Below are 27,863 nucleotides of genomic sequence, written 5' to 3'. Positions count from 1 at the left end.
CCAGGAGAGTGCTTGCCAGGGCAGAGGTGGAGCTCAGCTGATTGATTCCCTCTTGCCTGTCTGAGACTGTATCTTTCTCCACTTACCCAGGCATCTTCAAGGACTGTCACGCCCACGTAGCTCCAGACCAATTCCTGGAAAACTGTGTGTACGACTGGTGTTACACTGATGACAAGACAGCGTCCTTATGCCACGGGCTGCAGGCTTATGCGGAGTCGTGCACAAATGCCGGGGTCTGCAGAGAATGGAGAAATAGTACTCTGTGCCGTGAGTGCTGTAATCGATAGCTATTCCCTTCTGAGATTCAGCCCTTTGTAATGCAAGACTTCCTTCAGAAATAGACCTTTCTGCCTCTTCTGATGGCCTGGACTTTCCAGTCCCGTAATGCTTTGCGGGTCAAATCTCTCCGTCCTCCGCTCCTCTGTCTGGTCCAGTTCTTCACTGGATCCTGCCGGGCTTGGTGCTGTGTCATTCCCCGCACAGAGGGTTTTCCTGGAGAAAAGCCTCAGCCTGCAGCATTCCCCATGTGAACGGCTTTCTGGCCACACTACGCTCTTCTGGAACAAACAGGGGCGGTGTGAAGAGAATGGCGTTGGGAGTTTCCTGTTAGTAATCTGCAGTTTTCTCCTCACTTGTAGCAATCTCCTGTGCCGAAGGAAGCCAATACAAGAGCTGTGGGAGCAGGTGTCCTTCCAGCTGCGTGACTCCCTCTGCATTTAGCCCTTGCAGCTCCTTGCCCGTGGAAGGCTGTTTCTGTAAGGAAGGCTACACTCTGAGCGGAGACACCTGTGTGCTGGAGAGCCAATGCGGCTGTGTGGATGAAAACAACCACTATCATCAGGCAAGTTACCCCGAAACAACAATCCCAGGTTCTTTTAGTGTTTCCGTAACTGGTAAAAATTGAATTGACAGCGTCTCTCCTCACATGGGCTCAGGCCAGTGGGTTGTGTGGATGTCATTGTTCATTTCAATAGTAACCATGCCTAGCTCGTCTCACGGGGAGATCCCCAAGTACGTACGTGCCAAAAGGCATCAGTGTTTTCATTCCCTTTTTAAAGAGGGGGAAACTGAGGCACGGAGCAATCGCATGATTGCATAAGCTTGCCAGCAGGCCACCGTTGCGAACAGAAATCAGGTCTCTTGAGTCCGAGTGCGGCACACCTTTTTTGGGGTCACACGGTTTCACTGGGGAGGCAGCCGGTGGCCTGGAGAGTATTACAGGCATTGATCCATGCCACACTCCTTTCATTGTGCCCTATGGAGACACTCCTCCGGAGACATTATACTATTTCATATTCAAGAGCCTCTCCTTTCTCTAACAGCTGAACGAAAGCTGGTTCCCCCGTGACACCTGCAAGGAGCGCTGCTCCTGTCACGGCAACAACAGCATCACCTGCACCGCTTGGGAGTGTGGGGCGCTGGAGGAATGCCGAGTGCAGGACGGGGTGTTGGGTTGTTACCCCTCTGGTGAGTCCCCCCTGCAAACGCTTCCACGTGTGAGCTCAGTCATTAGCCCGTTCTTGCCCAGAAGGGTTTCTCTGGATACCTGACCCATCCGTGATGGCCCAGGAAGGAGCTGACTGCTGATGCTTGCCAGTGCAGAGACACTCAATGACTAATCCCCTGTCTCGCAATCCTCAAGATTTCAGCCGCAGAGGAAGTGGAGCTGGCGTAGAATCACTCGCGTTTTACTTGAGTGGGGAATGGAGAATCAACCCCCAAAACGCCCATTCCCGCAAATGAAAACATTGAACACAAAAGTGTCGATTTAGGATAATACCGAGGGAGGGGAACAAATTTGAAGTCAAAATTGCTCTTGCAAATGACTCCACCTTTACATTGTCTTAAAGACTGTGAAAAATACACCAAGGCCAGCCTTAACATCCATCCTCAATTGTTAATAAAAACAATACATGCCATTGCTTCATCAACATTGCACTCAACATGAAATGTGTACACTTTCTCATGGGTCCGTCTCACTTACATTGGTGGTAGGCATACTTGACTGTTACAGATTGAAGGCACTTAGGAAGTATTTAGACCATACGATCACCGTAAGTTTCCTAAGAATAATCATTTCTTTCCAACTTTAGCTATAAGTTGTATTGGGAGATGCACTAACCTAAGTCAGAATGGATTTGGTCCTTGGTGCAGAATCTGGTGTTTTGAAGGGATTTGACAATAAATTGTAAATATTCTTTTGAACGTGGATCTCCGTTGACTGAGCGATGAATAAGCCCGATTACACGTTTCTCTTCCAATAACACAATGAATCATGACTCTTCTTTTCAGAGGGCTGTCGCTTCAATTGCTCATTCGATGATCACTTCTGTGAATGGACACAGTCCACGTCCGATGACTTTGACTGGAGACGCATCTCCGTGGCACCTCCGTACGGCAACATATCACATGGCAAGTATTTCGTCATACACGGTAACTGAGGCTTCTTGAGGAGAAGGTGCCCATGGTCTGACTGCTGCCCTTTTGTTCACAGGTGGCTATTACATCTCCACCGACAGCCGCTACGCGCGCCCAGAGGAGAAAGGACAGCTAATAAGCCCCCACTGCACGGCCAGGCAGGCTGCGTGTTTCCGATTCCGATACCACATAGCAGGAGTCGCAGACGATGGGGCGCTGAAGGTGTATCTGCTTCAGGAAGCGGATGGCAAACCTCTTCTGCTGTGGCTAACGACTGGAAGCAAGGGAGACAGCTGGCTTGAAGCAGCAGTGGATTTGCACATTTCGGGCGGATTTCAGGTGATGATGCAACCAAAGAAACCGGCTTGGTGGTACCTTTGCGATTACGGGGGAAGAAAGGTCGTTGTGTCCAAGTCAGAGAGACGTGCTGGCCATGAAGTGACACTGGGAACTTGTGATGCATGTTTATGTGTGTTGCATCTCTTTGGGGAGCGCAAAAGTTGATAGACCTTGAGGTAACACTGGCAGGGAACCCACAGCCCAGTGGAACCCCAAACATAACATGAGCTTAGGGATCGAGATTAAAGAAAAATGTCTCTGCCCTTCCTCATGGAACTCTTTTAATTCAGCATTTCATGGGTTCTGCAGCCAAGTTAGCCTCATACCCCAAAGCACTGATTCTCTGACAGACAGCTGTGGGTGGGTGTTTAGGCCCTCAGACAAAGAGTATTAAGTCTTTCAGCCCCAGTCACTGAATGGGGTCTGGGCTCCCGTCACAATGCCACAGAACACAAGTGAAACTTTTACAAAATTCAGCATGGTAGGTGTATTGTGATCAAGTTACCATCGTCCTGCCCAGAACAGGAAAGAACACGTGTCCTCATCAGTCTAACATCCAGGTCACTGCTACTCATTAACGCCTGTGGTGCAATTCTATATCAGATGCATAACAAACTGTCGTTTGACTCCTCCTGCAGGTTGTGTTGGAAGGTGTGACTGGCACGGACAACCGAACGCGGGTCTCTGTGGATGACGTGTTCCTGGATCCTGGTTGCTGTTTGGGTATTTGTCACTTGCTTTGTGTTTCTGGAATCACACTTCTCACACATGATCATTTGCACATTAATTAAAACCTCCCCAAGGGTTATTCTTTCCATAGACCAGAATGAGAAACTTCTCAACCTTAATGTCGTCTTATCTTTTCCCAGGAGAACCCTCAACCACTTCAAGTCCCACTACCGTAGGCACCAGTCCAACAGGTAACGTGTTTCCCTCAGAGCTTTCTCAGTCTCCTTGACCTTTCCTGGTGGGCTGTGGAATTGACGGCTGGTTTCACATGAGGTTACAAATAACACAGCAGTTGGGATGCAGAAAGGTTCATTTTGAAGTGTAGGTCGCAGTTCCCCTGTGTATGTTACTGACCCTCACGCTGGGGGTTCCTGGTTCACAATGACCAATTCTGGGATCATCTCGTGTTAGATTCCACAACAGTGCCAGGAACAAGCCCTGTTTCAGAAACCACTCCGTTCCACACAACGAGAACCCCTGCAGTCGCAAGTACCACACGTTAGTTTGCACGGAGACTGGGGCTGAGGGGAAATCCCCCTCTTTGGTCACACAAGAGCGCTTGTATGCTGAGGGCACATGCAGCCTGTGTGTTGTAAGGAGTTGTATGAGCTCAGGGGCAGCCCATCTGTAAACGAGTTGGGCCGTGCGCCCCGTTTTCACCTGGTACCACTTCCCTTTCCCCATGTTTCCTTTACCCTTTTGAGCACCCTTCGGCATTTGAGTCTGTTTTGTCCAAGACTCTCCGGGCCCTCACTTGCCTGGGATTTTGCTGACCCCTAAGCAGGGACTGGTCTCGCACAGGCCGCGGGGAGACGGAGGTCCGGGCCCGCCCCCTCTCACAGACCCCCAGCTCAGGGCCCTAAGAACACGGATGCTTCTGTGTCCGGTCTTGCTGGTGGGGCATCAGCCGTAACTCGCCAACCCACAGGCTCCCTTTGCCCGCCCTGGGCTACTTCCTCTCTCCGCGGTCAGATATCCCCTTGCCTCCGGGCTCACCTCGTCGCCTTGGGTTCCATCCGCTGCTGGGCCTTGGCGAGAGGCCGCTTCCTCGGACCTCTCCTGTCTGCGGCATCTCCCAGGGTTTAAATCCCCGCGCAGACTCCCTGACCGTGGGATCCCGCCCCTTCCGGCGTGCCCCGCTTCCGGTCCGTTGGTGGGGCCGTGGTCCGACGTTACTCCCCCCATGCTGGCGCCCGGCCTCCAGGCGGTACGTGGGCATGCTGCCGGGGCAGCCGCCCGGGAACAGCTGCCACACAGCCAGTAGGCCGGCCCCTGCACCGCTCGGCCTGTGTCACACGGTGCGCCCGATGCCGCCACCCTGCCCCCTGCCCCGAGAGCCGCCAGATAAGCAGCCGCCGGTGGGACTGGAGTGCGGGGCGCCTCCGCCCCATCACACCGTCCAGATAGGTGAACGAAGCGGTTGACTAGGGCGCCCAGTTTAATGGGGCGCCAAATGGTGGCGCAGTTTCGTTGAGGGGTTTGGAGGTTGGGGCGCCGATTACATGATTTGCCTAGGGCGCCAGTTGCTGGCAGCTAGTCTAGGGCCGCCCTTGTATGAGCTACTGCTGTTTGCACACAGGCCATAGAACATTCTTCATAGAACAGAATGGCCAATGTCTTAACGGTAATTTCTTGATATATTTCACCAGGAGAATCCCCGACCACAGGAAGTCCAACTTCAGAAGTACCTTGTCAGACAGGTAAGGTGGATTCCTCCATACTGGAACAGTGTCCTTCCCATTCTCGTGCGGGCTGAGATTGGTACCTGAGTGCAGAATAGGATTGGATTTGTTGAATACTTTGAAATCTCAGCATTAACTGTAATGCAGACCAATCCCTCAGCTCATGTTATTCACTGCTTCTACCCGAATCCCTTCCACCTTGCAAATGATAAAGTGACTCACCGGGTGCAACCAGTCCAGGTTTGTCTGATATCTGAATCTCGCAGGAGGACAACCTGAGGCTAGCCTGCTGCCAGGGATCAGACCAGACAGAGGAAATTCAGCAGCATTTACCCACCTGTCATAGGCTTCAGTAAACTTAGTACTGTCTGGCTTTGCCACACTGGCTTCAGGCACACTGTTTCACTGACCTAGGGGATTCCCCCTGGACCAAGAGTGCTGCTTTCAAAAAGGATTCTTTGGTTCCGATTTCAACTTGCTGGGTAATATCATTTGTAAACTCCATGATGTATTTCCACGGGATTTCACATCACCTCCCTACTATTGGTATTTCCTTTGTGTTCAGAGATCAGATAGCCGAGTGTGGCACAGCAACACGAGCAGTTACAGGATTAGAATCACAACTGGATTGGTTGTAAAAGGAAGGGGCCACTTATGGCGAGAGCAGGATGCTTTCACCATTTTGCTACTGTACGTCAAGAGGCCACTGACTAGCAGTGGAGCCTTGTGCTCATCACTTAGCTTCTCAAGTGGCAAAATGGGTCGATATTCAGGGGAGCTTCCTCTGGAGATCTGCAACAATAGAAATAAACACGACATGACCTCTACCTGCTTCTCAAAAGGCCGACTCCCCTGGCATGAGCTGGAAGTGCACACCAACACCATGTGCTCGCTGGAGCAAAAAGTAACAGCGTGTGACGGGGATTTGCTGGGACTAATCCACCTTTCTTCCTCCTAAGGCCGCGGCACCTGCAGTGCCTCAGGGGACCCACATTACAACACCTTTGACGGCAGAGTTCACCATTTCATGGGAAACTGCACCTACACCCTCTCCAAAGTCTGCAACGCCTCCGGGGGGCTCCCACCTTTCGACGTCTCCACCACCAATGAGCACAGGGGCTCCAATACCAAAGTGTCCTATGTAAAGTCCGTGAACGTGGACGTCTATGGAACTCAGATTTCCTTGCTGCAGAACAGGAAAGTGAATGTAAGTGAAAGGTGATTTAACAGCAATATTCCAATCATCTGACATTCCTAACTGAGACTTGTGAAAACTGAGACATTGGATTGCACTGGCAGGTCACCTGGTGGGTTTCTCTTTTCTCACTGGCTGTGTGCGCTTCTTGGAATTAGGTTTGCGCTGAGAACGCTCAGGACTGGTAGTTGAATTTTGCTTTCTGTCAATTTTCTGCCATATTTGCTTCCCATTCCCAGGGTGAATGAGATCGCTACGTCCAGTGAAGTCCCTGAACAGCCTATTCACGGGCTACTCACTGGGAATCGGTGGTTACTCCTGGTGACTACATTTTCCTAACGTGTTGTGCAGGTGAACGGCACCAGAAGGAACCTGCCTGTGGAAATTGAAAACAAGATCAAGATCCAGGTCAGCGGGGGCTACGTGCTCTTGGAAACCGATTTCGGACTCTGGGTCAGATTCGACGGCAATCACTATGCGGAGGTGTCAGTGCCCTGTGACTACCGGGGCCAGCTCTGTGGCCTGTGTGGTGAGTATCCCTGTGTTGAGCAGAGGTTCCCAGACTTTTCGGCATCACGCCTCCTTTTTGATTTTTGAAAATCCCGCACGCCCCCTCCTGACGAACAGCAAAAGTTGTTGAGCAAAAAAAAAGGAACTGACCGGGACAAGAAAACTTGATGGGGGCAGGGGCTGTATTGCCTCACGCTGCCCCCCGGAATTTCTTCATGCCCTCCAGTTTGGGAACCCATGGTATAGACATACCCATAGGTGAACAATACCTACTCCTTCCCGGGGAAGGTACTGGTACACACAAATGCCAACTCTTTGAGACCGATGGGTTTGACAGCCACGCACTAAGCCCTTCACACACCCAACGAACTTTCTCTCGTGACAGGTAATTACAATGGCGATCCAAAGGACGACAACAGAAAGCCGAACGGCAGCATTGCGGCAGATTCCACAGAGCTGGGCGAGAGCTGGCTAGCGGTAGAGAACAACACCGTGTACGTACAGACGGAAGCAAATCCGGGGTCTCTGCTCGGGAAGATCTAGGAAAGCAGGCTGCATGCCCTGCCACAGGGTGCCATCCATGACCGATCCCCTCAGTACCCTACTAGGCTGAGCACAACTCCCACCCTCTCCAGTGCACCCTGGAACTCCCCCCACCATTGACCGCAGGCAGCGAGCGAGTAGCAGGCCTCCTACAGCCTGCCTCCTTGGGTCGCCTGTCCTCCAGTGCAGGAAGAGCTGCTGGGTGGCTGGGCGTGACCCGCTGTCCCACTCAGGGGACAGAAAGAGCCACTGCTTCCTGCGCAGGCTTGTCGCACTCCCAATTCCACTGGTGAGTGGCGGAGCAGCCCAATTCCCCCGAGCGGGAACGGAGCCCTTGCTGCAGTGTTGGAGTGGGGAGCAGAGCTCTCAGCCTTTCCCTGAGCCCGACTCTGCTCCGTGGCTGTGACCGAGTCAGGCCTGCACTGCAGGGATGGTGCCATCCTTTGCACATCTGGCCTGGGAGATAAAGGAACGTCCATAGAAGAGTGTCTTTCCCTTGGCAGGTGCTCCCCTGACGAATCCGGGATCTGTGACCCTGAGCTGGAGAGTGAAGCGAGGAAGAACACGGCCTGCGGCATGATCACCGACCCCACAGGTAGTGTGGCCGTGGCTGAGCCAGGGGCAAACGGATTGAAATCACTCCATACTTCATGGTGCACTTGCCTGCATCTGGACCTTACCCCCTGGAGCCCATTGCTATGAGCTCCCATTGGAACGGGCACAGCCCCCAATACTGAACGCCACACTAGAAGTCCCCCGAGTTGGGGAGGCTTCCGTGCTCAGACCGGATTGTGCATTCACACGGCACAAGGTTGCGCGGATTTTTTGGGACTTGCTTTTCGAGAGCCGAGTTCTGCAGCCCTTGCCTGCCCAGACCTCCCATTGCCTCGCATTCACATAGCGCAGTGGCCCCAATGGCCTTTATGACCGGGGTATCGAAGTGCGTGAGGCATTCCCTCCTCCAGACAGGGAATGGGCGGTGTGTCTCCGGTACCAGCGTACCTTACCTCCCAGCCCACAGCTCGCTGTCTAGCTAGAAGCGTGTCCACTTTGAGCTACATTGCAATCCCCTGGCCGAGAAGGGGCGGTCCCAAGCCAAGCAAAGCCAAGTCTCATCAGCATTTGGGTGTATTCAGCTCCAGGTTTGGTTTGGGTTCATTAAAGAGACCTGGTCAACCTACCCCTGCCAGGGAGCAGAGACTCCTTGCCAGGAGAGTGATTGCCAGGGTAGAGGTGGAGCTCAGCTGATTGCTTCCCTCTTGCCTGTCTGAGACTGTATCTTTCTCCACTTACCCAGGCATCTTCAAGGACTGTCACGCCCACGTAGCTCCAGACCAATTCCTGGAAAACTGTGTGTACGACTGGTGTTACACTGATGACAAGACAGCGTCCTTATGCCACGGGCTGCAGGCTTATGCGGAGTCGTGCACAAATGCCGGGGTCTGCAGAGAATGGAGAAATAGTACTCTGTGCCGTGAGTGCTGTAATCGATAGCTATTCCCTTCTGAGATTCAGCCCTTTGTAATGCAAGACTTCCTTCAGAAATAGACCTTTCTGCCTCTTCTGATGGCCTGGACTTTCCAGTCCCGTAATGCTTTGCGGGTCGTCTCTCCATCCTCCGCTCCTCTGTCTGGTCCAGTTCTTCACTGGATCCTGCCGGGCTTGGTGCTGTGTCATTCCCCGCAGAGAGGGTTTTCCTGGAGAAAAGCCTCAGCCTGCAGCATTCCCCATGTGAACGGCTTTCTGGCCACACTACGCTGTTCTGGAACAAACAGGGGCGGTGTGAAGAGAATGGCGTTGGGAGTTTCCTGTTAGTAATCTGCAGTTTTCTCCTCACTTGTAGCAATCTCCTGTGCCGAAGGAAGCCAGTACAAGAGCTGTGGGAGCAGGTGTCCTTCCAGCTGCGTGACTCCCTCTGCATTTAGCCCTTGCAGCTCCTTGCCCGTGGAAGGCTGTTTCTGTAAGGAAGGCTACACTCTGAGCGGAGACACCTGTGTGCTGGAGAGCCAATGCGGCTGTGTGGATGAAAACAACCACTATCATCAGGCAAGTTACCCCGAGACAACAATCCCAGGTTCTTTTAGTGTTTCCGTAACTGGTAAAAATTGAATTGACAGCGTCTCTCCTCACATGGGCTCAGGCCAGTGGGTTGTGTGGATGTCATTGTTCATTTCAATAGTAACCATGCCTAGCTCGTCTCACGGGGAGATCCCCAAGTACGTACGTGCCAAAAGGCATCAGTGTTTTCATTCCCTTTTTAAAGAGGGGGAAACTGAGGCACGGAGCAATCGCATGATTGCATAAGCTTGCCAGCAGGCCACCGTTGCGAACAGAAATCAGGTCTCTTGAGTCCGAGTGCGGCACACCTTTTTTGGGGTCACACGGTTTCACTGGGGAGGCAGCCGGTGGTCTGGAGCTTATTACAGGCATTGATCCATGCCACACTCCTTTCATTGTGCCCTATGGAGACACTCCTCCGGAGACATTATACTATTTCATATTCAAGAGCCTCTCCTTTCTCTAACAGCTGAACGAAAGCTGGTTCCCCCGTGACACCTGCAAGGAGCGCTGCTCCTGTCACGGCAACAACAGCATCACCTGCACCGCTTGGGAGTGTGGGGCGCTGGAGGAATGCCGAGTGCAGGACGGGGTGTTGGGTTGTTACCCCTCTGGTGAGTCCCCCCTGCAAACGCTTCCACGTGTGAGCTCAGTCATTAGCCCGTTCTTGCCCAGAAGGGTTTCTCTGGATACCTGACCCATCCGTGATGGCCCAGGAAGGAGCTGACTGCTGATGCTTGCCAGTGCAGAGACACTCAATGACTAATCCCCTGTCTCGCAATCCTCAAGATTTCAGCCGCAGAGGAAGTGGAGCTGGCGTAGAATCACTCGCGTTTTACTTGAGTGGGGAATGGAGAATCAACCCCCAAAACGCCCATTCCCGCAAATGAAAACATTGAACACAAAAGTGTCGATTTAGGATAATACCGAGGGAGGGGAACAAATTTGAAGTCAAAATTGCTCTTGCAAATGACTCCACCTTTACATTGTCTTAAAGACTGTGAAAAATACACCAAGGCCAGCCTTAACATCCATCCTCAATTGTTAATAAAAACAATACATGCCATTGCTTCATCAACATTGCACTCAACATGAAATGTGTACACTTTCTCATGGGTCCGTCTCACTTACATTGGTGGTAGGCATACTTGACTGTTACAGATTGAAGGCACTTAGGAAGTATTTAGACCATACGATCACCGTAAGTTTCCTAAGAATAATCATTTCTTTCCAACTTTAGCTATAAGTTGTATTGGGAGATGCACTAACCTAAGTCAGAATGGATTTGGTCCTTGGTGCAGAATCTGGTGTTTTGAAGGGATTTGACAATAAATTGTAAATATTCTTTTGAACGTGGATCTCCGTTGACTGAGCGGTGAATAAGCCCGATTACACGTTTCTCTTCCAATAACACAATGAATCATGACTCTTCTTTTCAGAGGGCTGTCGCTTCAATTGCTCATTCGATGATCACTTCTGTGAATGGACACAGTCCACGTCCGATGACTTTGACTGGAGACGCATCTCCGTGGCACCTCCGTACGGCAACATATCACATGGCAAGTATTTCGTCATACACGGTAACTGAGGCTTCTTGAGGAGAAGGTGCCCATGGTCTGACTGCTGCCCTTTTGTTCACAGGTGGCTATTACATCTCCACCGACAGCCGCTACGCGCGCCCAGAGGAGAAAGGACAGCTAATAAGCCCCCACTGCACGGCCAGGCAGGCTGCGTGTTTCCGATTCCGATACCACATAGCAGGAGTCGCAGACGATGGGGCGCTGAAGGTGTATCTGCTTCAGGAAGCGGATGGCAAACCTCTTCTGCTGTGGCTAACGACTGGAAGCAAGGGAGACAGCTGGCTTGAAGCAGCAGTGGATTTGCACATTTCGGGCGGATTTCAGGTGATGATGCAACCAAAGAAACCGGCTTGGTGGTACCTTTGCGATTACGGGGGAAGAAAGGTCGTTGTGTCCAAGTCAGAGAGACGTGTTGGCCATGAAGTGACACTGGGAACTTGTGATGCATGTTTATGTGTGTTGCATCTCTTTGGGGAGCGCAAAAGTTGATAGACCTTGAGGTAACACTGGCAGGGAACCCACAGCCCAGTGGAACCCCAAACATTAAACGAGCTTAGGGATCGAGATTAAAGAAAAATGTCTCTGCCCTTCCTCATGGAACTCTTTTAATTCAGCATTTCATGGGTTCTGCAGCCAAGTTAGCCTCATACCCCAAAGCACTGATTCTCTGACAGACAGCTGTGGGTGGGTGTTTAGGCCCTCAGACAAAGAGTATTAAGTCTTTCAGCCCCAGTCACTGAATGGGGTCTGGGCTCCCGTCACAATGCCACAGAACACAAGTGAAACTTTTACAAAATTCAGCATGGTAGGTGTATTGTGATCAAGTTACCATCGTCCTGCCCAGAACAGGAAAGAACACGTGTCCTCATCAGTCTAACATCCAGGTCACTGCTACTCATTAACGCCTGTGGTGCAATTCTATATCAGATGCATAACAAACTGTCGTTTGACTCCTCCTGCAGGTTGTGTTGGAAGGTGTGACTGGCACGGACAACCGAACGCGGGTCTCTGTGGATGACGTGTTCCTGGATCCTGGTTGCTGTTTGGGTATTTGTCACTTGCTTTGTGTTTCTGGAATCACACTTCTCACACATGATCATTTGCACGTTAATTAAAACCTCCCCAAGGGTTATTCTTTCCATAGACCAGAATGAGAAACTTCTCAACCTTAATGTCGTCTTATCTTTTCCCAGGAGAACCCTCAACCACTTCAAGTCCCACTACCGTAGGCACCAGTCCAACAGGTAACGTGTTTCCCTCAGAGCTTTCTCAGTCTCCTTGACCTTTCCTGGTGGGCTGTGGAATTGACGGCTGGTTTCACATGAGGTTACAAATAACACAGCAGTTGGGATGCAGAAAGGTTCATTTTGAAGTGTAGGTCGCAGTTCCCCTGTGTATGTTACTGACCCTCACGCTGGGGGTTCCTGGTTCACAATGACCAATTCTGGGATCATCTCGTGTTAGATTCCACAACAGTGCAAGGAACAAGCCCTGTTTCAGAAACCACTCCGTTCCACACAACGAGAACCCCTGCAGTCGCAAGTACCACACGTTAGTTTGCACGGAGACTGGGGCTGAGGGGAAATCCCCCTCTTTGGTCACACAAGAGCGCTTGTATGCTGAGGGCACATGCAGCCTGTGTGTTGTAAGGAGTTGTATGAGCTCAGGGGCAGCCCATCTGTAAACGAGTTGGGCCGTGCGCCCCGTTTTCACCTGGTACCACTTCCCTTTCCCCATGTTTCCTTTACCCTTTTGAGCACCCTTCGGCATTTGAGTCTGTTTTGTCCAAGACTCTCCGGGCCCTCACTTGCCTGGGATTTTGCTGACCCCTAAGCAGGGACTGGTCTCGCACAGGCCGCGGGGAGACGGAGGTCCGGGCCCGCCCCCTCTCACAGACCCCCAGCTCAGGGCCCTAAGAACACGGATGCTTCTGTGTCCGGTCTTGCTGGTGGGGCATCAGCCGTAACTCGCCAACCCACAGGCTCCCTTTGCCCGCCCTGGGCTACTTCCTCTCTCCGCGGTCAGATATCCCCTTGCCTCCGGGCTCACCTCGTCGCCTTGGGTTCCATCCGCTGCTGGGCCTTGGCGAGAGGCCGCTTCCTCGGACCTCTCCTGTCTGCGGCATCTCCCAGGGTTTAAATCCCCGCGCAGACTCCCTGACCGTGGGATCCCGCCCCTTCCGGCGTGCCCCGCTTCCGGTCCGTTGGTGGGGCCGTGGTCCGACGTTACTCCCCCCATGCTGGCGCCCGGCCTCCAGGCGGTACGTGGGCATGCTGCCGGGGCAGCCGCCCGGGAACAGCTGCCACACAGCCAGTAGGCCGGCCCCTGCACCGCTCGGCCTGTGTCACACGGTGCGCCCGATGCCGCCACCCTGCCCCCTGCCCCGAGAGCCGCCAGATAAGCAGCCGCCGGTGGGACTGGAGTGCGGGGCGCCTCCGCCCCATCACACCGTCCAGATAGGTGAACGAAGCGGTTGACTAGGGCGCCCCGTTTAATGGGGCGCCAAATGGTGGCGCAGTTTCGTTGAGGGGTTTGGAGATTGGGGCGCCGATTACATGATTTGCCTAGGGCGCCAGTTGCTGGCAGCTAGTCTAGGGCCGCCCTGGTATGAGCTACTGCTGTTTGCACACAGGCCATAGAACATTCTTCATAGAACAGAATGGCCAATGTCTTAACGGTAATTTCTTGATCTATTTCACCAGGAGAATCCCCGACCACAGGAAGTCCAACTTCAGAAGTACCTTGTCAGACAGGTAAGGTGGATTCCTCCATACTGGAACAGTGTCCTTCCCATTCTCGTGCGGGCTGAGATTGGTACCTGAGTGCAGAATAGGATTGGATTTGTTGAATACTTTGAAATCTCAGCATTAACTGTAATGCAGACCAATCCCTCAGCTCATGTTATTCACTGCTTCTACCCGAATCCCTTCCACCTTGCAAATGATAAAGTGACTCACCGGGTGCAACTAGTCCAGGTTTGTCTGATATCTGAATCTCGCAGGAGGACAACCTGAGGCTAGCCTGCTGCCAGGGATCAGACCAGACAGAGGAAATTCAGCAGCATTTACCCACCTGTCATAGGCTTCAGTAAACTTAGTACTGTCTGGCTTTGCCACACTGGCTTCAGGCACACTGTTTCACTGACCTAGGGGATTCCCCCTGGACCAAGAGTGCTGCTTTCAAAAAGGATTCTTTGGTTCCGATTTCAACTTGCTGGGTAATATCATTTGAAAACTCCATGATGTATTTCCACGGGATTTCACATCACCTCCCTACTATTGGTATTTCCTTTGTGTTCAGAGATCAGATAGCCGAGTGTGGCACAGCAACATGAGCAGTTACAGGATTAGAATCACAACTGGATTGGTTGTAAAAGGAAGGGGCCACTTATGGCGAGAGCAGGATGCTTTCACCATTTTGCTACTGTACGTCAAGAGGCCACTGACTAGCAGTGGAGCCTTGTGCTCATCACTTAGCTTCTCAAGTGGCAAAATGGGTCGATATTCAGGGGAGCTTCCTCTGGAGATCTGCAACAATAGAAATAAACACGACATGACCTCTACCTGCTTCTCAAAAGGCCGACTCCCCTGGCATGAGCTGGAAGTGCACACCAACACCATGTGCTCGCTGGAGCAAAAAGTAACAGCGTGTGACGGGGATTTGCTGGGACTAATCCACCTTTCTTCCTCCTAAGGCCGCGGCACCTGCAGTGCCTCAGGGGACCCACATTACAACACCTTTGACGGCAGAGTTCACCATTTCATGGGAAACTGCACCTACACCCTCTCCAAAGTCTGCAACGCCTCCGGGGGGCTCCCACCTTTCGACGTCTCCACCACCAATGAGCACAGGGGCTCCAATACCAAAGTGTCCTATGTAAAGTCCGTGAACGTGGACGTCTATGGAACTCAGATTTCCTTGCTGCAGAACAGGAAAGTGAATGTAAGTGAAAGGTGATTTAACAGCAATATTCCAATCATCTGACATTCCTAACTGAGACTTGTGAAAACTGAGACATTGGATTGCACTGGCAGGTCACCTGGTGGGTTTCTCTTTTCTCACTGGCTGTGTGCGCTTCTTGGAATTAGGTTTGCGCTGAGAACGCTCAGGATTGGTAGTTGAATTTTGCTTTCTGTCAATTTTCTGCCATATTTGCTTCCCATTCCCAGGGTGAATGAGATCGCTACGTCCAGTGAAGTCCCTGAACAGCCTATTCACGGGCTACTCACTGGGAATCGGTGGTTACTCCTGGTGACTACATTTTCCTAACGTGTTGTGCAGGTGAACGGCACCAGAAGGAACCTGCCTGTGGAAATTGAAAACAAGATCAAGATCCAGGTCAGCGGGGGCTACGTGCTCTTGGAAACCGATTTCGGACTCTGGGTCAGATTCGACGGCAATCACTATGCGGAGGTGTCAGTGCCCTGTGACTACCGGGGCCAGCTCTGTGGCCTGTGTGGTGAGTATCCCTGTGTTGAGCAGAGGTTCCCAGACTTTTCGGCATCACGCCTCCTTTTTGATTTTTGAAAATCCCGCACGCCCCCTCCTGACGAACAGCAAAAGTTGTTGAGCAAAAAAAAAGGAACTGACCGGGACAAGAAAACTTGATGGGGGCAGGGGCTGTATTGCCTCACGCTGCCCCCCGGAATTTCTTCATGCCCTCCAGTTTGGGAACCCATGGTATAGACATACCCATAGGTGAACAATACCTACTCCTTCCCGGGGAAGGTACTGGTACACACAAATGCCAACTCTTTGAGACCGATGGGTTTGACAGCCACGCACTAAGCCCTTCACACACCCAACGAACTTTCTCTCGTGACAGGTAATTACAATGGCGATCCAAAGGACGACAACAGAAAGCCGAACGGCAGCATTGCGGCAGATTCCACAGAGCTGGGCGAGAGCTGGCTAGCGGTAGAGAACAACACCGTGTACGTACAGACGGAAGCAAATCCGGGGTCTCTGCTCGGGAAGATCTAGGAAAGCAGGCTGCATGCCCTGCCACAGGGTGCCATCCATGACCGATCCCCTCAGTACCCTACTAGGCTGAGCACAACTCCCACCCTCTCCAGTGCACCCTGGAACTCCCCCCACCATTGACCGCAGGCAGCGAGCGAGTAGCAGGCCTCCTACAGCCTGCCTCCTTGGGTCGCCTGTCCTCCAGTGCAGGAAGAGCTGCTGGGTGGCTGGGCGTGACCCGCTGTCCCACTCAGGGGACAGAAAGAGCCACTGCTTCCTGCGCAGGCTTGTCGCACTCCCAATTCCACTGGTGAGTGGCGGAGCAGCCCAATTCCCCCGAGCGGGAACGGAGCCCTTGCTGCAGTGTGGCAGTGGGGAGCAGAGCTCTCAGCCTTTCCCTGAGCCCGACTCTGCTCCGTGGCTGTGACCGAGTCAGGCCTGCACTGCAGGGATGGTGCCATCCTTTGCACATCTGGCCTGGGAGATAAAGGAACGTCCATAGAAGAGTGTCTTTCCCTTGGCAGGTGCTCCCCTGACGAATCCGGGATCTGTGACCCTGAGCTGGAGAGTGAAGCGAGGAAGAACACGGCCTGCGGCATGATCACCGACCCCACAGGTAGTGTGGCCGTGGCTGAGCCAGGGGCAAACGGATTGAAATCACTCCATACTTCATGGTGCACTTGCCTGCATCTGGACCTTACCCCCTGGAGCCCATTGCTATGAGCTCCCATTGGAACGGGCACAGCCCCCAATACTGAACGCCACACTAGAAGTCCCCCGAGTTGGGGAGGCTTCCGTGCTCAGACCGGATTGTGCATTCACACGGCACAAGGTTGCGCGGATTTTTTGGGACTTGCTTTTCGAGAGCCGAGTTCTGCAGCCCTTGCCTGCCCAGACCTCCCATTGCCTCGCATTCACATAGCGCAGTGGCCCCAATGGCCTTTATGACCGGGGTATCGAAGTGCGTGAGGCATTCCCTCCTCCAGACAGGGAATGGGCGGTGTGTCTCCGGTACCAGCGTACCTTACCTCCCAGCCCACAGCTCGCTGTCTAGCTAGAAGCGTGTCCACTTTGAGCTACATTGCAATCCCCTGGCCGAGAAGGGGCGGTCCCAAGCCAAGCAAAGCCAAGTCTCATCAGCATTTGGGTGTATTCAGCTTCAGGTTTGGTTTGGGTTCATTAAAGAGACCTGGTCAACCTACCCCTGCCAGGGAGCAGAGACTCCTTGCCAGGAGAGTGATTGCCAGGGTAGAGGTGGAGCTCAGCTGATTGCTTCCCTCTTGCCTGTCTGAGACTGTATCTTTCTCCACTTACCCAGGCATCTTCAAGGACTGTCACGCCCACGTAGCTCCAGACCAATTCCTGGAAAACTGTGTGTACGACTGGTGTTACACTGATGACAAGACAGCGTCCTTATGCCACGGGCTGCAGGCTTATGCGGAGTCGTGCACAAATGCCGGGGTCTGCAGAGAATGGAGAAATAGTACTCTGTGCCGTGAGTGCTGTAATCGATAGCTATTCCCTTCTGAGATTCAGCCCTTTGTAATGCAAGACTTCCTTCAGAAATAGACCTTTCTGCCTCTTCTGATGGCCTGGACTTTCCAGTCCCGTAATGCTTTGCGGGTCGTCTCTCTATCCTCCGCTCCTCTGTCTGGTCCAGTTCTTCACTGGATCCTGCCGGGCTTGGTGCTGTGTCATTCCCCGCAGAGAGGGTTTTCCTGGAGAAAAGCCTCAGCCTGCAGCATTCCCCATGTGAACGGCTTTCTGGCCACACTACGCTGTTCTGGAACAAACAGGGGCGGTGTGAAGAGAATGGCGTTGGGAGTTTCCTGTTAGTAATCTGCGGTTTTCTCCTCACTTGTAGCAATCTCCTGTGCCGAAGGGAGCCAGTACAAGAGCTGTGGGAGCAGGTGTCCTTCCAGCTGCGTGACTCCCTCTGCATTTAGCCCTTGCAGCTCCTTGCCCGTGGAAGGCTGTTTCTGTAAGGAAGGCTACACTCTGAGCGGAGACACCTGTGTGCTGGAGAGCCAATGCGGCTGTGTGGATGAAAACAACCACTATCATCAGGCAAGTTACCCCGAGACAACAATCCCAGGTTCTTTTAGTGTTTCCGTAACTGGTAAAAATTGAATTGACAGCGTCTCTCCTCACATGGGCTCAGGCCAGTGGGTTGTGTGGATGTCATTGTTCATTTCAATAGTAACCATGCCTAGCTCGTCTCACGGGGAGATCCCCAAGTACGTACGTGCCAAAAGGCATCAGTGTTTTCATTCCCTTTTTAAAGAGGGGGAAACTGAGGCACGGAGCAATCGCATGATTGCATAAGCTTGCCAGCAGGCCACCGTTGCGAACAGAAATCAGGTCTCTTGAGTCCGAGTGCGGCACACCTTTTTGGGGTCACACGGTTTCACTGGGGAGGCAGCCGGTGGTCTGGAGCTTATTACAGGCATTGATCCATGCCACACTCCTTTCATTGTGCCCTATGGAGACACTCCTCCGGAGACATTATACTATTTCATATTCAAGAGCCTCTCCTTTCTCTAACAGCTGAACGAAAGCTGGTTCCCCCGTGACACCTGCAAGGAGCGCTGCTCCTGTCACGGCAACAACAGCATCACCTGCACCGCTTGGGAGTGTGGGGCGCTGGAGGAATGCCGAGTGCAGGACGGGGTGTTGGGTTGTTACCCCTCTGGTGAGTCCCCCCTGCAAACGCTTCCACGTGTGAGCTCAGTCATTAGCCCGTTCTTGCCCAGAAGGGTTTCTCTGGATACCTGACCCATCCGTGATGGCCCAGGAAGGAGCTGACTGCTGATGCTTGCCAGTGCAGAGACACTCAATGACTAATCCCCTGTCTCGCAATCCTCAAGATTTCAGCCGCAGAGGAAGTGGAGCTGGCGTAGAATCACTCGCGTTTTACTTGAGTGGGGAATGGAGAATCAACCCCCAAAACGCCCATTCCCGCAAATGAAAACATTGAACACAAAAGTGTCGATTTAGGATAATACCGAGGGAGGGGAACAAATTTGAAGTCAAAATTGCTCTTGCAAATGACTCCACCTTTACATTGTCTTAAAGACTGTGAAAAATACACCAAGGCCAGCCTTAACATCCATCCTCAATTGTTAATAAAAACAATACATGCCATTGCTTCATCAACATTGCACTCAACATGAAATGTGTACACTTTCTCATGGGTCCGTCTCACTTACATTGGTGGTAGGCATACTTGACTGTTACAGATTGAAGGCACTTAGGAAGTATTTAGACCATACGATCACCGTAAGTTTCCTAAGAATAATCATTTCTTTCCAACTTTAGCTATAAGTCGTATTGGGAGATGCACTAACCTAAGTCAGAATGGATTTGGTCCTTGGTGCAGAATCTGGTGTTTTGAAGGGATTTGACAATAAATTGTAAATATTCTTTTGAACGTGGATCTCCGTTGACTGAGCGGTGAATAAGCCCGATTACACGTTTCTCTTCCAATAACACAATGAATCATGACTCTTCTTTTCAGAGGGCTGTCGCTTCAATTGCTCATTCGATGATCACTTCTGTGAATGGACACAGTCCACGTCCGATGACTTTGACTGGAGACGCATCTCCGTGGCACCTCCGTACGGCAACATATCACATGGCAAGTATTTCGTCATACACGGTAACTGAGGCTTCTTGAGGAGAAGGTGCCCATGGTCTGACTGCTGCCCTTTTGTTCACAGGTGGCTATTACATCTCCACCGACAGCCGCTACGCGCGCCCAGAGGAGAAAGGACAGCTAATAAGCCCCCACTGCACGGCCAGGCAGGCTGCGTGTTTCCGATTCCGATACCACATAGCAGGAGTCGCAGACGATGGGGCGCTGAAGGTGTATCTGCTTCAGGAAGCGGATGGCAAACCTCTTCTGCTGTGGCTAACGACTGGAAGCAAGGGAGACAGCTGGCTTGAAGCAGCAGTGGATTTGCACATTTCGGGCGGATTTCAGGTGATGATGCAACCAAAGAAACCGGCTTGGTGGTACCTTTGCGATTACGGGGGAAGAAAGGTCGTTGTGTCCAAGTCAGAGAGACGTGCTGGCCATGAAGTGACACTGGGAACTTGTGATGCATGTTTATGTGTGTTGCATCTCTTTGGGGAGCGCAAAAGTTGATAGACCTTGAGGTAACACTGGCAGGGAACCCACAGCCCAGTGGAACCCCAAACATTAAACGAGCTTAGGGATCGAGATTAAAGAAAAATGTCTCTGCCCTTCCTCATGGAACTCTTTTAATTCAGCATTTCATGGGTTCTGCAGCCAAGTTAGCCTCATACCCCAAAGCACTGATTCTCTGACAGACAGCTGTGGGTGGGTGTTTAGGCCCTCAGACAAAGAGTATTAAGTCTTTCAGCCCCAGTCACTGAATGGGGTCTGGGCTCCCGTCACAATGCCACAGAACACAAGTGAAACTTTTACAAAATTCAGCATGGTAGGTGTATTGTGATCAAGTTACCATCGTCCTGCCCAGAACAGGAAAGAACACGTGTCCTCATCAGTCTAACATCCAGGTCACTGCTACTCATTAACGCCTGTGGTGCAATTCTATATCAGATGCATAACAAACTGTCGTTTGACTCCTCCTGCAGGTTGTGTTGGAAGGTGTGACTGGCACGGACAACCGAACGCGGGTCTCTGTGGATGACGTGTTCCTGGATCCTGGTTGCTGTTTGGGTATTTGTCACTTGCTTTGTGTTTCTGGAATCACACTTCTCACACATGATCATTTGCACGTTAATTAAAACCTCCCCAAGGGTTATTCTTTCCATAGACCAGAATGAGAAACTTCTCAACCTTAATGTCGTCTTATCTTTTCCCAGGAGAACCCTCAACCACTTCAAGTCCCACTACCGTAGGCACCAGTCCAACAGGTAACGTGTTTCCCTCAGAGCTTTCTCAGTCTCCTTGACCTTTCCTGGTGGGCTGTGGAATTGACGGCTGGTTTCACATGAGGTTACAAATAACACAGCAGTTGGGATGCAGAAAGGTTCATTTTGAAGTGTAGGTCGCAGTTCCCCTGTGTATGTTACTGACCCTCACGCTGGGGGTTCCTGGTTCACAATGACCAATTCTGGGATCATCTCGTGTTAGATTCCACAACAGTGCAAGGAACAAGCCCTGTTTCAGAAACCACTCCGTTCCACACAACGAGAACCCCTGCAGTCGCAAGTACCACACGTTAGTTTGCACGGAGACTGGGGCTGAGGGGAAATCCCCCTCTTTGGTCACACAAGAGCGCTTGTATGCTGAGGGCACATGCAGCCTGTGTGTTGTAAGGAGTTGTATGAGCTCAGGGGCAGCCCATCTGTAAACGAGTTGGGCCGTGCGCCCCGTTTTCACCTGGTACCACTTCCCTTTCCCCATGTTTCCTTTACCCTTTTGAGCACCCTTCGGCATTTGAGTCTGTTTTGTCCAAGACTCTCCGGGCCCTCACTTGCCTGGGATTTTGCTGACCCCTAAGCAGGGACTGGTCTCGCACAGGCCGCGGGGAGACGGAGGTCCGGGCCCGCCCCCTCTCACAGACCCCCAGCTCAGGGCCCTAAGAACACGGATGCTTCTGTGTCCGGTCTTGCTGGTGGGGCATCAGCCGTAACTCGCCAACCCACAGGCTCCCTTTGCCCGCCCTGGGCTACTTCCTCTCTCCGCGGTCAGATATCCCCTTGCCTCCGGGCTCACCTCGTCGCCTTGGGTTCCATCCGCTGCTGGGCCTTGGCGAGAGGCCGCTTCCTCGGACCTCTCCTGTCTGCGGCATCTCCCAGGGTTTAAATCCCCGCGCAGACTCCCTGACCGTGGGATCCCGCCCCTTCCGGCGTGCCCCGCTTCCGGTCCGTTGGTGGGGCCGTGGTCCGACGTTACTCCCCCCATGCTGGCGCCCGGCCTCCAGGCGGTACGTGGGCATGCTGCCGGGGCAGCCGCCCGGGAACAGCTGCCACACAGCCAGTAGGCCGGCCCCTGCACCGCTCGGCCTGTGTCACACGGTGCGCCCGATGCCGCCACCCTGCCCCCTGCCCCGAGAGCCGCCAGATAAGCAGCCGCCGGTGGGACTGGAGTGCGGGGCGCCTCCGCCCCATCACACCGTCCAGATAGGTGAACGAAGCGGTTGACTAGGGCGCCCCGTTTAATGGGGCGCCAAATGGTGGCGCAGTTTCGTTGAGGGGTTTGGAGATTGGGGCGCCGATTACATGATTTGCCTAGGGCGCCAGTTGCTGGCAGCTAGTCTAGGGCCGCCCTGGTATGAGCTACTGCTGTTTGCACACAGGCCATAGAACATTCTTCATAGAACAGAATGGCCAATGTCTTAACGGTAATTTCTTGATCTATTTCACCAGGAGAATCCCCGACCACAGGAAGTCCAACTTCAGAAGTACCTTGTCAGACAGGTAAGGTGGATTCCTCCATACTGGAACAGTGTCCTTCCCATTCTCGTGCGGGCTGAGATTGGTACCTGAGTGCAGAATAGGATTGGATTTGTTGAATACTTTGAAATCTCAGCATTAACTGTAATGCAGACCAATCCCTCAGCTCATGTTATTCACTGCTTCTACCCGAATCCCTTCCACCTTGCAAATGATAAAGTGACTCACCGGGTGCAACTAGTCCAGGTTTGTCTGATATCTGAATCTCGCAGGAGGACAACCTGAGGCTAGCCTGCTGCCAGGGATCAGACCAGACAGAGGAAATTCAGCAGCATTTACCCACCTGTCATAGGCTTCAGTAAACTTAGTACTGTCTGGCTTTGCCACACTGGCTTCAGGCACACTGTTTCACTGACCTAGGGGATTCCCCCTGGACCAAGAGTGCTGCTTTCAAAAAGGATTCTTTGGTTCCGATTTCAACTTGCTGGGTAATATCATTTGAAAACTCCATGATGTATTTCCACGGGATTTCACATCACCTCCCTACTATTGGTATTTCCTTTGTGTTCAGAGATCAGATAGCCGAGTGTGGCACAGCAACACGAGCAGTTACAGGATTAGAATCACAACTGGATTGGTTGTAAAAGGAAGGGGCCACTTATGGCGAGAGCAGGATGCTTTCACCATTTTGCTACTGTACGTCAAGAGGCCACTGACTAGCAGTGGAGCCTTGTGCTCATCACTTAGCTTCTCAAGTGGCAAAATGGGTCGATATTCAGGGGAGCTTCCTCTGGAGATCTGCAACAATATAAATAAACATGACATGACCTCTACCTGCTTCTCAAAAGGCCGACTCCCCTGGCATGAGCTGGAAGTGCACACCAACACCATGTGCTCGCTGGAGCAAAAAGTAACAGCGTGTGACGGGGATTTGCTGGGACTAATCCACCTTTCTTCCTCCTAAGGCCGCGGCACCTGCAGTGCCTCAGGGGACCCACATTACAACACCTTTGACGGCAGAGTTCACCATTTCATGGGAAACTGCACCTACACCCTCTCCAAAGTCTGCAACGCCTCCGGGGGGCTCCCACCTTTCGACGTCTCCACCACCAATGAGCACAGGGGCTCCAATACCAAAGTGTCCTATGTAAAGTCCGTGAACGTGGACGTCTATGGAACTCAGATTTCCTTGCTGCAGAACAGGAAAGTGAATGTAAGTGAAAGGTGATTTAACAGCAATATTCCAATCATCTGACATTCCTAACTGAGACTTGTGAAAACTGAGACATTGGATTGCACTGGCAGGTCACCTGGTGGGTTTCTCTTTTCTCACTGGCTGTGTGCGCTTCTTGGAATTAGGTTTGCGCTGAGAATGCTCAGGACTGGTAGTTGAATTTTGCTTTCTGTCAATTTTCTGCCATATTTGCTTCCCATTCCCAGGGTGAATGAGATCGCTACGTCCAGTGAAGTCCCTGAACAGCCTATTCACGGGCTACTCACTGGGAATCGGTGGTTACTCCTGGTGACTACATTTTCCTAACGTGTTGTGCAGGTGAACGGCACCAGAAGGAACCTGCCTGTGGAAATTGAAAACAAGATCAAGATCCAGGTCAGCGGGGGCTACGTGCTCTTGGAAACCGATTTCGGACTCTGGGTCAGATTCGACGGCAATCACTATGCGGAGGTGTCAGTGCCCTGTGACTACCGGGGCCAGCTCTGTGGCCTGTGTGGTGAGTATCCCTGTGTTGAGCAGAGGTTCCCAGACTTTTCGGCATCACGCCTCCTTTTTGATTTTTGAAAATCCCGCACGCCCCCTCCTGACGAACAGCAAAAGTTGTTGAGCAAAAAAAAAGGAACTGACCGGGACAAGAAAACTTGATGGGGGCAGGGGCTGTATTGCCTCACGCTGCCCCCCGGAATTTCTTCATGCCCTCCAGTTTGGGAACCCATGGTATAGACATACCCATAGGTGAACAATACCTACTCCTTCCCGGGGAAGGTACTGGTACACACAAATGCCAACTCTTTGAGACCGATGGGTTTGACAGCCACGCACTAAGCCCTTCACACACCCAACGAACTTTCTCTCGTGACAGGTAATTACAATGGCGATCCAAAGGACGACAACAGAAAGCCGAACGGCAGCATTGCGGCAGATTCCACAGAGCTGGGCGAGAGCTGGCTAGCGGTAGAGAACAACACCGTGTACGTACAGACGGAAGCAAATCCGGGGTCTCTGCTCGGGAAGATCTAGGAAAGCAGGCTGCATGCCCTGCCACAGGGTGCCATCCATGACCGATCCCCTCAGTACCCTACTAGGCTGAGCACAACTCCCACCCTCTCCAGTGCACCCTGGAACTCCCCCCACCATTGACCGCAGGCAGCGAGCGAGTAGCAGGCCTCCTACAGCCTGCCGCCTTGGGTCGCCTGTCCTCCAGTGCAGGAAGAGCTGCTGGGTGGCTGGGCGTGACCCGCTGTCCCACTCAGGGGACAGAAAGAGCCACTGCTTCCTGCGCAGGCTTGTCGCACTCCCAATTCCACTGGTGAGTGGCGGAGCAGCCCAATTCCCCCGAGCGGGAACGGAGCCCTTGCTGCAGTGTTGGAGTGGGGAGCAGAGCTCTCAGCCTTTCCCTGAGCCTGACTCTGCTCCGTGGCTGTGACCGAGTCAGGCCTGCACTGCAGGGATGGTGCCATCCTTTGCACATCTGGCCTGGGAGATAAAGGAATGTCCATAGAAGAGTGTCTTTCCCTTGGCAGGTGCTCCCCTGACGAATCCGGGATCTGTCACCCTGAGCTGGAGAGTGAAGCGAGGAAGAACACGGCCTGCGGCATGATCACCGACCCCACAGGTAGTGTGGCCGTGGCTGAGCCAGGGGCAAACGGATTGAAATCACTCCATACTTCATGGTGCACTTGCCTGCATCTGGACCTTACCCCCTGGAGCCCATTGCTATGAGCTCCCATTGGAACGGGCATAGCCCCCAATACTGAACGCCACACTAGAAGTCCCCCGAGTTGGGGAGGCTTCCGTGCTCAGACCGGATTGTGCATTCACACGGCACCAGGTTGCGCGGATTTTTTGGGACTTGCTTTTCGAGAGCCGAGTTCTGCAGCCCTTGCCTGCCCAGACCTCCCATTGCCTCGCATTCACATAGCGCAGTGGCCCCAATGGCCTTTATGACCGGGGTATCGAAGTGCGTGAGGCATTCCCTCCTCCAGACAGGGAATGGGCGGTGTGTCTCCGGTACCAGCGTACCTTACCTCCCAGCCCACAGCTCGCTGTCTAGCTAGAAGCGTGTCCACTTTGAGCTACATTGCAATCCCCTGGCCAAGAAGGGGCGGTCCCAAGCCAAGCAAAGCCAAGTCTCATCAGCATTTGGGTGTATTCAGCTTCAGGTTTGGTTTGGGTTCATTAAAGAGACCTGGTCAACCTACCCCTGCCAGGGAGCAGAGACTCCTTGCCAGGAGAGTGATTGCCAGGGTAGAGGTGGAGCTAAGCTGATTGATTCCCTCTTGCCTGTCTGAGACTGTATCTTTCTCCACTTACCCAGGCATCTTCAAGGACTGTCACGCCCACGTAGCTCCAGACCAATTCCTGGAAAACTGTGTGTACGACTGGTGTTACACTGATGACAAGGCAGCGTCCTTATGCCACGGGCTGCAGGCTTATGCGGAGTCGTGCACAAATGCCGGGGTCTGCAGAGAATGGAGAAATAGTACTCTGTGCCGTGAGTGCTGTAATCGATAGCTATTCCCTTCTGAGATTCAGCCCTTTGTAATGCAAGACTTCCTTCAGAAATAGACCTTTCTGCCTCTTCTGATGGCCTGGACTTTCCAGTCCCGTAATGCTTTGCGGGTCGTCTCTCCGTCCTCCGCTCCTCTGTCTGGTCCAGTTCTTCACTGGATCCTGCCGGGCTTGGTGCTGTGTCATTCCCCGCAGAGAGGGTTTTCCTGGAGAAAAGCCTCAGCCTGCAGTATTCCCCATGTGAACGGCTTTCTGGCCACACTACGCTGTTCTGGAACAAACAGGGGCGGTGTGAAGAGAATGGCGTTGGGAGTTTCCTGTTAGTAATCTGCAGTTTTCTCCTCACTTGTAGCAATCTCCTGTGCCGAAGGAAGCCAGTACAAGAGCTGTGGGAGCAGATGTCCTTCCAGCTGCGTGACTCCCTCTGCATTTAGCCCTTGCAGCTCCTTGCCCGTGGAAGGCTGTTTCTGTAAGGAAGGCTACACTCTGAGCGGAGACACCTGTGTGCTGGAGAGCCAATGCGGCTGTGTGGATGAAAACAACCACTATCATCAGGCAAGTTACCCCGAGACAACAATCCCAGGTTCTTTTAGTGTTTCCGTAACTGGTAAAAATTGAATTGACAGCGTCTCTCCTCACATGGGCTCAGGCCAGTGGGTTGTGTGGATGTCATTGTTCATTTCAATAGTAACCATGCCTAGCTCGTCTCACGGGGAGATCCCCAAGTACGTACGTGCCAAAAGGCATCAGTGTTTTCATTCCCTTTTTAAAGAGGGGGAAACTGAGGCACGGAGCAATCGCATGATTGCATAAGCTTGCCAGCAGGCCACCGTTGCGAACAGAAATCAGGTCTCTTGAGTCCGAGTGCGGCACACCTTTTCTGGGGCCACACGGTTTCACTGGGGAGGCAGCCGGTGGCCTGGAGAGTATTACAGGCATTGATCCATGCCACACTCCTTTCATTGTGCCCCATGGAGACACTCCTCCGGAGACATTATACTATTTCATATTCAAGAGCCTCTCCTTTCTCTAACAGCTGAACGAAAGCTGGTTCCCCCGTGACACCTGCAAGGAGCGCTGCTCCTGTCACGGCAACAACAGCATCACCTGCACCGCTTGGGAGTGTGGGGCGCTGGAGGAATGCCGAGTGCAGGACGGGGTGTTGGGTTGTTTCCCCCCTGTCCCACCTGGTGAGTTCCCCCTGCAAACGCTTCCACGTGTGAGTTCAGTCATTAGCCCGTCCCTGCCCGGAAGGGTTTCTCTTGATACCTGACCCCCATCCGTGATGGCCCAGGAAGGAGCTGACTGCTGATGCTTGCCAGTGCAGAGACACTCAATGACTAATCCCGTCTCGCAATCCTCAAGATTTCAGCCGCAGAGGAAGTGGAGCTGGCGTAGAATCACTCGCGTTTTACTTGAGTGGGGAATGGAGAATCAACCCCCAAAACGCCCATTCCCGCAAATGAAAACATTGAACACAAAAGTGTCGATTTAGGATGAGAATGAGAAACTTCTCAACCTTAATGTCGTCTTATCTTTTCCCAGGAGAACCCTCAACCACTTCAAGTCCCACTACCGTAGGCACCAGTCCAACAGGTAACGTGTTTCCCTCAGAGCTTTCTCAGTCTCCTTGACCTTTCCTGGTGGGCTGTGGAATTGACGGCTGGTTTCACATGAGGTTACAAATAACACAGCAGTTGGGATGCAGAAAGGTT

At 52.6% G+C, this 27,863-nt stretch overlaps 1 protein-coding gene across 1 annotated transcript in view; it reads left to right on the top strand.

Annotated features, from left to right (window-relative positions):
• The window catches only part of LOC102451664 (IgGFc-binding protein-like), a 113,108-nt gene that overhangs the window by 40,868 nt on the left and 44,377 nt on the right, over window positions 1-27,863 (top strand). Inside the window, exons 50-89 of the mRNA XM_089780988.1 lie at window positions 91-267; window positions 639-841; window positions 1,323-1,467; window positions 2,293-2,412; window positions 2,495-2,757; window positions 3,396-3,480; window positions 3,627-3,677; window positions 5,136-5,186; window positions 6,128-6,375; window positions 6,715-6,892; window positions 7,259-7,367; window positions 7,920-8,011; window positions 8,714-8,890; window positions 9,260-9,462; window positions 9,944-10,088; window positions 10,914-11,033; window positions 11,116-11,378; window positions 12,017-12,101; window positions 12,248-12,298; window positions 13,757-13,807; window positions 14,749-14,996; window positions 15,336-15,513; window positions 15,880-15,988; window positions 16,541-16,632; window positions 17,335-17,511; window positions 17,881-18,083; window positions 18,564-18,708; window positions 19,534-19,653; window positions 19,736-19,998; window positions 20,637-20,721; window positions 20,868-20,918; window positions 22,377-22,427; window positions 23,369-23,616; window positions 23,956-24,133; window positions 24,500-24,608; window positions 25,161-25,252; window positions 25,955-26,131; window positions 26,501-26,703; window positions 27,185-27,338; window positions 27,694-27,744. Of these exons, the coding sequence (XP_089637114.1) occupies window positions 91-267; window positions 639-841; window positions 1,323-1,467; window positions 2,293-2,412; window positions 2,495-2,757; window positions 3,396-3,480; window positions 3,627-3,677; window positions 5,136-5,186; window positions 6,128-6,375; window positions 6,715-6,892; window positions 7,259-7,367; window positions 7,920-8,011; window positions 8,714-8,890; window positions 9,260-9,462; window positions 9,944-10,088; window positions 10,914-11,033; window positions 11,116-11,378; window positions 12,017-12,101; window positions 12,248-12,298; window positions 13,757-13,807; window positions 14,749-14,996; window positions 15,336-15,513; window positions 15,880-15,988; window positions 16,541-16,632; window positions 17,335-17,511; window positions 17,881-18,083; window positions 18,564-18,708; window positions 19,534-19,653; window positions 19,736-19,998; window positions 20,637-20,721; window positions 20,868-20,918; window positions 22,377-22,427; window positions 23,369-23,616; window positions 23,956-24,133; window positions 24,500-24,608; window positions 25,161-25,252; window positions 25,955-26,131; window positions 26,501-26,703; window positions 27,185-27,338; window positions 27,694-27,744 (5,751 nt within the window). The remainder of the gene's footprint in view (window positions 1-90; window positions 268-638; window positions 842-1,322; window positions 1,468-2,292; window positions 2,413-2,494; window positions 2,758-3,395; window positions 3,481-3,626; window positions 3,678-5,135; window positions 5,187-6,127; window positions 6,376-6,714; window positions 6,893-7,258; window positions 7,368-7,919; window positions 8,012-8,713; window positions 8,891-9,259; window positions 9,463-9,943; window positions 10,089-10,913; window positions 11,034-11,115; window positions 11,379-12,016; window positions 12,102-12,247; window positions 12,299-13,756; window positions 13,808-14,748; window positions 14,997-15,335; window positions 15,514-15,879; window positions 15,989-16,540; window positions 16,633-17,334; window positions 17,512-17,880; window positions 18,084-18,563; window positions 18,709-19,533; window positions 19,654-19,735; window positions 19,999-20,636; window positions 20,722-20,867; window positions 20,919-22,376; window positions 22,428-23,368; window positions 23,617-23,955; window positions 24,134-24,499; window positions 24,609-25,160; window positions 25,253-25,954; window positions 26,132-26,500; window positions 26,704-27,184; window positions 27,339-27,693; window positions 27,745-27,863) is intronic.

Source organism: Pelodiscus sinensis, chromosome 10 (genome assembly GCF_052426305.1).
Source record: "Pelodiscus sinensis isolate ZL-2025 chromosome 10, ASM5242630v1, whole genome shotgun sequence".
Classification (NCBI taxonomy): domain Eukaryota; kingdom Metazoa; phylum Chordata; order Testudines; family Trionychidae; genus Pelodiscus; species Pelodiscus sinensis.
The sequence above is the reverse complement of the archived record's forward strand: the minus strand, read 5'-3'. Positions and strand labels throughout refer to the sequence as shown.